Consider the following 13,882-nt stretch of genomic DNA (forward strand, 5'->3'; position numbering starts at 1 on the left):
AACATTTGAAGAGATAATGACTGAGAATTTTCCAAAACTAGTAAAAGATATAAACTATGATAAACTCCAAACAGATTAGATAAAATGAAAACTAATTCTAGTAAAACTGCTAAGAAACAGTTTCAAACACAAAGAAAAAATCTTCAACAAACCCAGAAAGGGAAGGGGGATCAATTTAAATATAAAAGAATAGAACTAACTTTTCAACAAAATCAATGGTAGTAAATGTTATCTTCATAATTCTGAAAGAAAACAACTGCCAAACTAGAGCTACATACCCTGATAAATTACCCTTCAAAAAACTAGTAAGATAAAGACATTTTCAGACAAATAAAAAACACTGCTGTAAAGTAAATACTAAAGGATTTTCTTCAGACAAAGAAAAAATATCTTATAGAGAAGCTTGGAGGCAAAGGAAGAAATTCAAATCAATGGAAAGAGTAAATATTTTGAAAAATGTAAATGAATAACTGTATATAATAGTATCTTGTGGAGTTTTGATTATATATAGAATTAAAATTTACAACAATAATAGTTTATAAATTGAGAGGAGATGAATGGTGGTAAAGTGTTCTAATGTCCCTGGATTAACCAGAAAAATGGTCAAATTAATAATTTATTTTGGCCTTTAAGAAGTCAAATGGTTTATGTTATATTTATCCAAGGTAACGACTACAAATAAATAAAAGAATGTAACTGACAACAATAGATAGGAGAAATGAAATAAAACATAATTTCAAAAGAAGGCAACAAAAGAGATAAACTAATCATAGAGACAGGAAAAATAGAAGGTAAATAGCAAAATGATAGACTTGAATCCAAAAGTAGTTACACTGAATATAAACTTAATAGACATTCCAATTAAAAAAGGAAGATAGAAAGGATAAAAATACAAAACTCACTAGATGTTGCTTATAAGAGAGATCTTAATATGTGAGTATATAGAAAGATTGCAAATAAAAGGATAATAAAGGATGTCTTATTATCTAATAGGGTATATATGTACATATAATGAAGCATGAAACAAAAGAAAATTTGTGTAACTATGTTATCAGAAAATATACGCTTTAAGGCAAGAAGCATTGCTGGATATAAAGAGATATTTTGCAAAATGATTAAAATTGAATTCAGCAGGGACAAAACACAAGTCTTAATTACTACACAAACAATAACAAAGCTTCAAAATATATAAAGCTAAATATGGCAGAACCACAATGAAAATACACATTTTTATAAACATTGAGGAAGACTGTAACACTCTTCCACTAGTAACTGACAGGATGAGAAGACAAAATTTTGGTAAGAACATAAAAGGTTTTAACAACACAACTAACAAATAATAAATAAATAAAATATGTTTTCTTAACTCAAAGTACACAAATAAAAAATAAAATAAGAAGAAAACAAAGACTAGAATATCCCTATATTTTGGAAGTTAAATAAAAATTAGATCAAGTCACTAATCATGCTGGAAATGAGAAAATGTTTTGAATTGAATAATAATGAAAATATGACATATAAAATTTGTGTAAAGCAATAGTTAAAGGGGAAACTTTTAGTCTTGTATAGTCACTAGAATTGAAGTCAGTCTGAAAATCAGTAATCTCAGCACTCATGCTATGAAATTAGAAGAGGAAGCAATGCATTAAATCCACAAAAGTATAAAAAATTCAAATAGTCCTCTAACTATTAAGTAAATACATCTGTAATTGAAATCCTTTTTATGAAGAAAAATCTGAAAACATTTGCCTTAATTTGTGAATTCTACTAAACATTTAAAGAACAATGATCTTATACAACAAACTGTATTAGAGATTAAGATGAGAACTTCCCATATTGTTTTCTGAGACCAGTGTAACTTTGACAATATCTGACAAAGATATTTTCCAGAAAGGAAAATTATAAACCAACCTCACTTTATAGTATTTCTGTAGAAATCCCAAACAAAATATTAGCAAACCAAATACAGAGATTCTATAGCAAAGGATACGCACAATAGTCAATTGGGTTTTATTCCAGGAATACAAGGCTGGGTAATGGAAAAATCCAACCAAAATTATTCACCACATTAATAGAATAAAGAAAGAATCATCATAGTCCCAATAAACCACAAAAACAAAACTCACTGCTGTCGAGTTGCATCCAACTCATAGTGACCCCTCCTTGGGTTTCTGAGGCCGTATCACTATGGAAGTAGATTGCCCAACCTCCCTTCTGAGGAGTGGCTGGTGGGTTTGAACCACCAGATGTCAAATGCCTTAGGCACTACGCCACAAGAGCTCCCTTGTAATTCCAATAGATTCAGAAAAAAAAAAAAAAAAAAAAAAAGATGAAATTCAATGTTCAGTTCTTGATTTAAAACAACAAACTCCAGGCAAACTAATAGAGGAAACCCTTCCTTAAACTGATAAAAGTCTATTCATAAAAAACTATAGCAAATACAATTTTTAATACTGAAATGTTGACAAGGTTACCCTAGGATCTGGAACAAGACAAGGATGCCTATTATTACCATTGCTATTGAATATTTTACCAGCTCTAAGCAAGAAAAAGAAATTAAAAAGATAAGGATAGGAAAGGACAAGGTAAATTGTCATTAATCACAAACAACCTGATTGTTCATAGGGAATTGAAAACACCCTATGGGTAAATAGGAGCTCTGGTAGCATAGTGCCTAAGGCGCTTGACTGCTAACCAGAAGGCTGGCGGTTCAAACCCACCAGCCACTCCCTGGAAAGAAGATGAGGCAATCTACTTCCGTAGTGATACTGCCTCGGAAACCCAAGGAGGGGTCGCTATGAGTCGGGTCCGACTTGACGAATTATGAATAGTAAATAAATTTATACAGATTTCTAAATATAGAGGAAAAAAAGTAGTATTTTCCTAATTATCAACAAACCAAAGATGAAATTTAAAAATACGTTTAAATAACATCATGAGACATCATATACAACATCAACCACAAACATTGAATATATTGAAAATATATGAGAACCTTACACAAAAAGCCATCCATGAAGTCCAAAAGAAATGAAAGATGACATTAATAAAAAGAGAGAAAATCTCTGTAAAAATTTCGATTGCTACCAAATTGATCTGTGGATCCAAAGCAATGTTTTTCAAAATCCCAACAGGTTGTAGTGTGTGTGTGTAATTAAAATTTCCATGGAAATTTAAAGGGCCCAAATTAATCAAAATAGTTTTGAAGAAGAACATTCAGATCATTTACCTATTACAGAAAACAAGATTTCATTATAAAATTACAGAAATTAAGACAATATGAGAGTGAAACAAGTACAGGGAAATACACCTTGGAACAAAATTGACCCACCTATGTATGGACTCTCAGTTAATGGCAAAGTTTATGGTACAAAGCCATAGAAAAGGAATGGTTTTCAAAAAAATAGTCCTGGGTTAATTAGGTATGCATATACAGAAAAAAGAAGTCCGTAGTGGTACAGATGGTTTGTACTTGACTTCTAACCTGTAGGTTAGCAGTTCTTCTCAGTGGTGCACTGGAAGAAAATGCACCTGGCAGCCTACTTCCTTAAAGACGATAACCAAGAAATATGACAACTGAACAGCTATCTGAATAGTTCTATATTCTAAGAATCTGCTTTCTTAAAAGTCATTTGAACATTGATTTTGAGCAAAAATGAATTTTAGTGTGTCTTGCTGAAATCTTCTATCTCTGTATTCATTACTCTTGTGTTTATTCATTACCCATTGGGTACATAAATGTTATAAATGGTGTTTTGGCAAATGTTGTGATGAGGTATTTAAAGGACCAAACCTTCTGAGTAAAATACAACCAATTAAGTTCCTGATGAAAAAACCCTGACAAATCTATATTAGCTTATTTATGGAGTGTTAGAAATAAATTATAAGCCACTATAGGGAGCTCTGGTAGCATAGTGGCTAAAGCACTTGACTGCTAACCAGAAGGCTGGCGGTTCAAACCCACCAGCCACTCCTCGGAAGGAAGGTTGGGCAATCCTACTTCCGTAGTGATAATGCCTCGGAACCCAAGGAGGGGTCGCTATGAGTCAGGGCCGACTCGACGGCATATAACAACAACAACAACAACAACAATAGTTTTACTTCAAATATTAAGTAAATAGAATCTGTACAAACTTAAGCATGTTAAGCTTGCCATGAATGATTTTTGTAAATAATTTATTTCATTAATTTTTGGGTTTTTTTGTTGAAAATATACACAGCAGAACATATATCAACTCAACAATTTCTATGTATACAATCCAGTGACTTTGATTACATTCTTCAAATTGTACAACCATTCTTACACTCCTTTTCCAAATTGTTCCTCAACCATTAACGTAAACTCACTGTCCCCAAGCTTCCCAGCTAAACGTCCAAGTTGCTGTTGTCAGTTTGATCCCATGGAGATGGTTCTTTAAAGGAGCAAATGCTCAAGGCAGATTTTTTTTTTTTTTTTTTTAAGGGAAAGCAAAAGGTTTATTGGGCATGGATACCCAAGAAGACAGTGAGAACCGTTTCTCCAAAATGTCTGTCTCCCCGAGCTGGGGACTGGTCAGAGTTTTTAAAGGGATTTGAGCTGAAAGGGTAGGGTGGATTTGGGAATGCTGATAATGTTTTCTTCCCATCATGGGGTGAGTCATAGTTGTCTGTGTCCTCTCAGCCCTTCCTCTGATCAGTCTCAAAGCAGATACTTTACTAACGAAACTTAACTATTGTTTGGTTTAAAGACGACTTCAGGGACTATTTTTGGTTTCAGGTTTAAAGTTTAAAGATAATCTCAGTGCAATAGTTTTGGGGGTTCATTCAGCCTTAATGGCTCCACAAAGTCTGAATTCCATGAGAATTTGTGTTCCACATCTTTCCCCACTTCTGATCAAGATTTCTGTAGAATCTTTGATCAAAACATTCAGTAACATAGCTGGGAACCAACCTGTTCTGGTCTTTTGGCAAAGGAGGTAGTTGTTCATGTCATGAATGAATTTGACAATGAAATAAAAGTTTTAAAATCTTGAATGATTTAAAAATATTACATATAATAAATTGTAAATCTTATTCATTAAACTATGATTCTTCTTCTTAAATAATTATATATCTAAGGAAGAATATCAATGATTCCAACATTTATTGAGTAGTAAACCCTAACACTTTTTTCTATACTTTTGCAGTGACTGTCGTGAAGAAAAAATAAGAAAGCTCACACCTGGTGAAATGGATGAAATTAGAGAAATATTATCAAGAAATCTCTATCAAATCCGTCAGCGAGTGAGAATAATTTATTTATCAAAGTACTTGTTTGCCTTTGGCTAAAAATGTCCATTTTCATTTTGGGCAATAATTGGATGACCCACCATTAGCTTCAAATTCTGCTTATCTGACATTTGGGCGTCTTCTCTTCTTCTCTCAGGCCCCTCTTCAGAGCATTCCCATCTTGTACCCCATCAGGGTACCACCATTCTCCTCCCAGACACCATGGCTAAAAACTCAGAATCCCTTGGGTTTTCTGCTCCTGTGGGCCGAGAGATAAAGAAATATGTGTTGACTAATTATGGAGAAATTAATTGATGGCTATTTTTTTTATTTTCTTAAGAAAATAACTTTAGAAGCCCTTTAAATGCATTAAGTCTTCATTGATATCCGTAAAGTTTTATAGTATTTTTCCTATATCTTTTGAATTACTTCTTTCACTACATTTCCATTATCAGCACTGCATTCTAATAATTTGCTAATAATACAGCTAACACTTAGTTGATATGATTTGTTGTTGTTGTTGTTAAGTGTCGTCGAGTCGTTTCCGACTCATAGCGACCCCATGCACAGCAGAACGAAACACTGCCCGATCCCGCACCAGCCCCACAATCCCTGCTATACTCGAGCCCATCATCGCAGCCACTGTATCAATCCATCTCGTTGAAGGCCTCCCCCTCTTTCGTTGACCCTCCACCCTACCAAGCATGATATGATTTGCTAAGCTCTATTTCAGTGCCATGTTGTACTTGTTAATACTGTCTCCATATTATAGATGAAGTGACTGAGGCACAGTGAGATGAAGTGTCACAGAGGGTCACACATCTTGTCAGTGGCCATTCTCACTGATGTCTGGCTCATTTCTGTCACTTCTTAGCTGGCTTCCCCAAAATCCTACATTATCATTTTTCTGTTCATCTCCATATAACTCCTTTTTAATGAATTTATTCTCTTATTTAAACTAAACAAAACAATTCTAAAATAAAGTATTATTTTAGAATTTGGGGTCTCTATTTCTAAGCTCCATTTTATATAACCTATTTTCTATAACTCCCTTGTCCACCCTCCCCAAAAGCCCATGATTTCTAAGTTCTGTCTTCATTCCTTTACCCGTGTCTTCACTGTCTCCATTTGGAACACCCCACTGCTACCTTACAGCTGATCTATATTTTCCAAATTGTAATGTCTCTCCAACAACTACTAGACTGGTCCCAGCCCTATCATTAAATTGTTGTTGTTACTTGCCATCGAGTGGGACCCGACTCACAGTGACCCCTCCTTGGATTTCCGAGGTAGTATCACTACAGAAGTAGATTTCCCAGCCTTCCTTCCGAGGAGTGGCTGGTGGGTTTGAACCACCAGCCTTGTGGTTAGCTGTCAAGTGCCTTAGGCACTACGCTACACTTTGAGGGGATAGCCTAGTGGCACAAAGGTTAAAAGCTTTGCTTTTATGGAAAGGTTCTGAAGTTAATCAAAAGGACATGGCACCACCAAGTGGCTTCAATTTTTTTTTTTTCCTGTTGTTATTGTTAAATACCAGTAATTTCTATTTAGTAGAGAATGTATAAGGAATTCTGGTGATGCAGTGGTTAAAGCACTCAGATCCTAACCAAAAGGTCAGTGGTTTGAACTTACCAGTTGTTCCGTAGGAGAAAGATGAGGCAGTCTGCTTCTGTAAAGATTTACAGTTTTGGAAACACTATGGGGAAGTTCTACTCTGTTCTGTGGGTCACCATGAGTCAATTGACTTGATGGCAGTGGGTTTCTTTCTTTCTTTTTTTTTTTGGTATGAAGATGATTTTTTTACCAGGTGCCAATGATAACTAAATACATATAAAATACTTTGATGTAGATAAAGCCACTACATGAATTCAGTCATTTTTCTCCTTTATCAAGATTGTACTTTTCAACGAAAAATATATACACTGACTTTCCTTAGAGGACAAAGAGGGCTGTCATAATTTGAAAGAATGTTAGCTTTTATATTTTTAATTTTTATTTATTTTCTTTCTCTGCACAGAGATTTTAAATGCCTAGCTGAGGTGCAAAGCTAAAGAAACATGGTAAAGTTTTGGAATGTCGAGGGGAAGTGTCAGTTCTTTTGTAAAATGTCACTTCTGTGTTTTCATTTCAGACTTTGTCATACAACAGACACAATCTGACTGCCGACACGAGTGAGAGGCAAGCCAAAGAGATTCTGATCCGCCGACGGCACAGTCTGAGAGAAAGCATTAGGAAAGACAGCAGCTTAAATCGGGATCGCAGGGTAACTGGATTCTGTGCCTCTGGAATGCATAGGCTTCCAACAGCAAAGCCGGGAGCCTCTGCTAACGGAGGGCTGCTGAGGATTACTTTGGGGATAGGATTCTGGGATGGAATTATGAATCATTTCCAAATATTCCTTTGAAAAACAATGTTCCATACACTGTTCTAGGCACTTGGAACATGTTTCGGTGAATGAAACTGAGAAAGATCCTATGCATGTAGAAGAAGGCAATAAGCAATAGACTGTTACTATGTTATGATAAGCAACCACTAGTACCGTAGAAAAAAGTAATCAAAAATAGAGTCAAAGAAGGAGCTTGGGAGTACCAAAGGGGCAAAATAAGCTAAAATTTAAAGTAGAATGCCTGGGCCAAGCTTCATTTGGAAAGTAATAATGGAGCTTTCCAAGGAGAGGGGACAGCCAGTACAAAGGCTCTGGGGTGGGCACCTGTGTGATCACTGAGGAACTGTGAGAAAACCACAGTGGCTAGTGATGTGAGCATTCATGGGATGGTTTTTTCAGCATTTTAGTTGGTCCAAGGTATTGTGGATAGATAAGAAAAGCCCTTTTTAATGAAAGTATGATTTATGGATTTAATATAGCAGGCATTGTATCTTATTTTAAATAATATTCTTTGTTAGGTTATCAGAGATCAAATGGTTTCCAAATCTATTAAAGTAAATAAAACTTAAATATGCTACAGTTTTCATCCTTTACATATAAATCCTGAGTCTTTGTAGTCATACTCTTAGAAATAGTTGTCTACTGAGACAACTTTTTCTTTAAGAAAGTTAGCTTTTCTTAAAGAAAACCCAGTGGTTTGTACATCTTGTTCCTAATGGTTGCAGTTTATTTCTGTCTTCCTTAGGACTGATTTCTATTATGTTTTGGAAGGAATTTAGTTATTTCAAATACAGTAATTATTGCAATTATTGCTTAGAATTTTACTCCCCACTCCTACAGCCCCTCCACAAAGTAATTTTGAATTGAGAACTAATTTAAATTTTAATACCAATGCACATTCTGCCCCAAAATTTTAAACTTCTAATATACAATAAAAGCTATTTGAGTAGTCTAATTAAGGTTTTCTATTTCCTTTGTAGGCTTCTACATCAACCTCCCGATATTTATCATTACCTAAAAATACAAAGCTTCCAGAAAAGCTACAAAAGAAAAAGAATTTATCTAATGCAGGTAATAAATACACATGGAATAAAAAAAAAATCAAATCTATTTACTATTTCTTAAAAATCAAATCTATTTACTATTTCTTATAAGAAAGAAATTACTCTTTTTTATTAATGACTATGAGTCCAATAGCTTGCAAGTGTAAAAATAATGTGATGAGCTTTTATTGGCATTGCAACCTTTATAAATGGAGTTCTGTGTACATTATAAATAAGTCAATTAGTCCTCACAATAACTTTATTTGATATAGCAATAGTAAGTACTATTACCATTGTGGTTATTTGACAGGGAAATAGAAAATTATAAATCTGCAAATGTGTAAACCTTTAAATTTTTAATAATTCTAATATATTTTCATAAAGGCAACCATGTATTTTACTTCTGATTATAATTATTAAATTTGTATTATCAGGTCTAATTCTGTTATTGTTGTTGTTGGTGCCATTGAGTTAGCTCCGACTCATAGCGACTCTATGTAAAAAAGAACTAAACACTGTCTGGTCTGGCACCAGCCTCACAATACTTGCTATACCTGAGCCCACTGTTGCAGCCACCATGTCAATCCATCTCGTTGAGCACCTTCCCTTTTTTCATTGGCCATCCACTTTACCAAGCATGATATCCTTCTCCAGGGAGTGGTCCCTTCTGAACAACATGACCAAAGTAGGTGAAACGAAGCCTGGCCATTCTCACTTCCAAGAAACATTCAGGCTGCACTTTCTCCAGGACAGATCTGTTAGTTCCAAATGGTCTAATTCCACCATCTAATTATTGGATTATAATCTTTATATAGACTCACAAGTCATTTTTGGTGAACCCCAGAAGTACTGTGTTAGGATTCCATGGTAGTACAATGTAGGATATAACAGTAATACCCTTTTGGGAGGGGTTTGTTTACTTAATTCACCGAGAAGTCATCAAATGATGGCTCATGTTACTGGGGGGCAAGGTGAGAAATTGGAAGGGAGAACAAGGAAATAAAAGAGAGCACTGAATATTTATAATAATGGCCCATGTTGTTACCATTTGACCATCAGAAATACTCTCACGTCCCAAGAATCTCAACTCTTAGGCAAGCATACTAGGTGACTCAACTACCACCATCCTGTCAACTATCCTACCCACATGACTCCACGACCTGAATTTTGACAATCCCTTGGTTCTAATCATTCCTCCTCTCCTTGCTCGGGAAATACACATTTGTGGTTTGGACCTCTCCTTCCCCTTGTATAAAAATATAAAGGAAATAAGTGAAGCTGTGTACGAGATTCCAGATTAAGGCATGGAGCTTCACAAGAGCAGCTAATTAGACTGCTCAGAGTCCGTGGGTGTACAACATATGCTCTATAGCTAACAGAAAGGTTGGAGGTTTGATTCCACCCAGAGGTGCCTCTGAAAAAGACCTGGAGATCTAGTTTCAAAGAATCAGACATTGAAAACCCTGCAGAGTACAGGTCTACTGGGACACACATGGGGTCACCATGAGTTGGAGCCAACTTGATGGCAGTTGTTTTTTATTGGATGCCTGATGTGTGCCAGACACAGTGCTAAGCTTCTTGAATATATTGTCTCCTTGGATCATTCCTGTGGGGCAGGTGAGAGCATAGCCCCTGCTGCCAGACTGTCTTCATTTGAATTCCAGCTCTACTACTTACTACTTCTCTTGTGAACCTGTTACTCTGTCCCTAAAATGGGTGATTATGAGGATTAAGTGCGTCAATAAATTTTAAGTGATTAGGATAGTGCGTGGCACATAATAAGCCATACTGTTAGTACACACTTGTGATTATAAAGGCTTACAGAGATTGCATACCATATCCAATGTCATTCAGCTAAAGTTAGAATGAAGCCTTCTATGTGTTTGTGTAGAAGGGGGGCTTCCCACCCTCCTAGAGCCTGAGAGCATAACAGTTGCACTGATCCACTAATGTACTGTCACTTACAACACCTTCTCTCTAACTTGGTTGCCCATTTTGTCCTTCTTTTCCTCTGTGGTAGATGGCAACAGCAGTGACTCAGACACAGGTACTGGGACCACCGTCCTCAACTTGCAGCCCCGAGCAAGGCGCTTTTTGCCAGAACAGTTCTCAAAGAAAGCCCAGCAGGCCTACAAAATGGAATATAAGAACGAAGTAGAAGGAGATTCCAGTAGAGGGCAGCCCTGCAACACTTCAGTTCCCCACAGCAAAGAGGGAGGCACCCAGACCCCAGGTGTACTAAGGCAGCCCCTTCTCTCCAAAGGCCAGATTCCGATGGGCCCAGAGACGGAAGAAAGTTTGACTGAAGGCATCCGACCTAAGCCACCACCAAGGCTGGTCCGGAGAGCATCAGAACCTGGAAATCGGAAAGCCAGATTTGGAAGTGATAAGCCTTAATGGAAGCAGCCAGAGCAGACCTGGGGAGACAAACCGAACATACCTATAGTTTATTACTCTGAAACCTGAGAACAATGGAATCGATTTTAAACTTTTTATGGATTTTTCTATGTGTGGTAGAACCATGGTATTAATTAATGGGATGATGAATACTTATTTTGACAAGAGGAAAATCAAAGAAAAAAAAAAGTCTTTTATGACTTATTGCCAGCAATTGTATTCTTTACAGGTCTAAAGGAAAAAAAAAAGTGTGCCTTTATTGAACTTGAATGACAGAACTTGAAATTTTTAACACACCCTCTTAATGAAAATTTTAATATATACATATATGCCTCAAATTTTATTTATGTAAATATATATATCTGTAATCAGTTTTTAAGTGAATGGCACTAAAAGTACTCACAGCATCTTTCCAAGAGTTAAAGGGGAGCTCCTGGAGGGCGGTGGGTCCATCAGCTCAGGATAAGGGAAGTTTCCCATCCTGAAAAAAGAGTAGTTGGTAAAGGAAGAACGAGGTCCAGAGCAGAGAAATCCAGTGACTGACACTAGGAAAACAATCAGAGTACCTAGGCAGATAAAGTCTCTGGCTCCTATGGCACAAATTAGAGGCCCCATTACTCCTATGAAATGATGAGAGTCACTGGTTCTTCATTTGTTCCTCTGGCATGTGTTTAGTTGTAAATTCCATCTCCCCTTCTTGTTTAAATGCTGCAAAGACGAAAGTTGTAGGGGTGAAACCAGCTTCCAGTGTATGACAGACTTGGTGGCAGCTTTTGACAAAGTTCTACCCATGTGGACCTCATGTGTGGCATGTGGGGAAGTGAGGAAGCATTTGTTTACAACTTATTGGTGGGTTTTATTTTGTGCAATACTTGTAGGAGGATACAGATGATTTTCATGCCCATCAACTACCACTGTTTGTTTCCGTAGAATTTTCCTCTAGAGTGATCTAGAACTTTGAGTCCAGGCCATAGGTCCCACACAAACAAGGATGGAGGTTTACATACACAGTAATCCACTGTTGAACAAATGAGTGAGGTTTCAGGTTTTGAATTTTATTCCAGAAGCATTGTGGAGAATGTGGCAGTTCTATTTTTTTGCACTAGGCTGTAATTTGGTACCTCTCCCCCTCAATAAAGTATAACTCATATTTTTCATATAAAATGGATTCTACTCATCTGAGTAACCTTTTAAAGTACAGTAGAAAGAAAAAGAAGTGGAACATAATCATTAAAGATGAATATTTGAATCTGTCTCTTAAACTGTATTTTCTTGGCCTATTATTTTTGCTCAACAGTCCTTCTTTAAAACTTAGCTGGAACAAGTCTCTAAATTTCTGGATTTAGTTATTAGATGAAGGCACTCATGTAATACCTTGCTTTCACATTGCAGATATATCAAAGAATACAAGTGTCCACAGTATTACTGGAGGAAACATAAATAAAATACACAAAGTGTCAAAAAGACACTGAGAAAACCTGAGCAATGGTTCTCCAACACCTTCCTCCTCCCACCAACACTGAGAAGTAAATCTACCCTTTTTATCATGCTCTAAAATCTTGGAATACTGCTGGGTTGTTGGGCACGAGACAGAGGATAGGACAGATACAAAATGTATAAGTTTCAGATGCTCCCAAGTTGATCAGTGGAAGGCCCTGATTTGAAAACTGCAAGTTTAGGACTCTGTACCAAAAATGTCTCAATTTTAAATGAAGCTTTTTTATAGTTTTTATGTGAATAAAAATGAAACTAACTTACAGGATTTTGTTATAGGAATAAGATTTGCTAAATGGTGATATGTATTTTTTTTGAGAATGCAAAGAGAAAGTTTAGAGAATAGTTACAATTTATGAAAGCTTGGAACCATGTTATTAGTGGTTGCTGCCAAATCGGGTGACCTCGTGTAATACGACTGCACCACAGAGTTGTTGAGGCTGTAACTGTTTGGAAGCAGATCACCAGGCCTTTCTTAGGAGGCACAGCTGGCTGGTCCAAACTGTCAACTTTTCAGCTAGTACTTGAGCATTTAACCATTTGCTCTAATCTGGGATCCAGTGAAAAGGAAGGTAGAGAGTGAAAATGACCTTAAAAATAAATTTCCTGATTTTTCTTGACTTCTCATATTAATTAGAGCTCTGGGGTGAGTGCCTAAGGTATCTGACTGCTAACCAGAAGACTGGCAGTTCAAACCCACCAGCCACTCCTTAGAAGGAAGATTAAGCAATCTACTTCCGTAGTGATACCATCTCAGAAATCCAAGGAGGGTTTGCTATGAGTCAGATTCGACTCGATGGCAGTGAGGTTTTTTTTTTTTTTTTTTTGGCTCATATTAATAAATATTCTAAGAGGTTTAATGCCCTGGAAATGATGGAAGAAACATGAAAATTTTATATCACATGCTGTTATTAAGCAGGTAGATCAAATTCTGATTTCATTCATTAAAAGTAACATAAAGAACTTGAATGGCATACAAATTTTTTCAAAGGAACACCTATGTCATTTTATCTTTACTATCAATCAGAGTCAAGTTTTTCCAATCAACCATGACAAAGGTAATGAAAAGTAACAGTTGGCTTCATTCAGCTTTTCCTTTATACTTTGTTGTTTTTCTTTTTATAATTTTTTACTTCTAGAAAGAATAGATGAAGGGAGTATGCAGGCGAAAGACTTTAAGTACCGTAACCATCTCAATTTCTGTACCACAGAAAGATCCCCGTACCTTTGCCAACTCCTGATACAACCAAGATTCTGGTGTGGCTGCAAGATTTGTTGTGTAAGTCTTTGGTTTGTGCAGTAACAAAATGTGAAC

The 13,882-nt window shown here is 36.1% G+C and overlaps 1 protein-coding gene across 1 annotated transcript in view; it reads left to right on the forward strand.

Moving 5' to 3' along the window:
- Nucleotides 1-11,073, forward strand: part of SLC9A2 (solute carrier family 9 member A2) — a 167,147-nt gene extending 156,074 nt beyond the window's left edge. Inside the window, exons 8-11 of the mRNA XM_007959546.1 lie at nucleotides 5,166-5,262; nucleotides 7,379-7,510; nucleotides 8,614-8,704; nucleotides 10,697-11,073. Coding sequence (XP_007957737.1) covers nucleotides 5,166-5,262; nucleotides 7,379-7,510; nucleotides 8,614-8,704; nucleotides 10,697-11,073 — 697 coding nt within the window. The remainder of the gene's footprint in view (nucleotides 1-5,165; nucleotides 5,263-7,378; nucleotides 7,511-8,613; nucleotides 8,705-10,696) is intronic.
- The last annotated feature ends 2,809 nt before the right edge of the window (nucleotides 11,074-13,882 follow it).

The sequence above is a fragment of the Orycteropus afer genome, unplaced genomic scaffold (genome assembly GCF_000298275.1).
Source record: "Orycteropus afer afer isolate SDZICR_OR568_19922 unplaced genomic scaffold, OryAfe1.0 scaffold00017, whole genome shotgun sequence".
Classification (NCBI taxonomy): Eukaryota; Metazoa; Chordata; class Mammalia; order Tubulidentata; family Orycteropodidae; genus Orycteropus; species Orycteropus afer.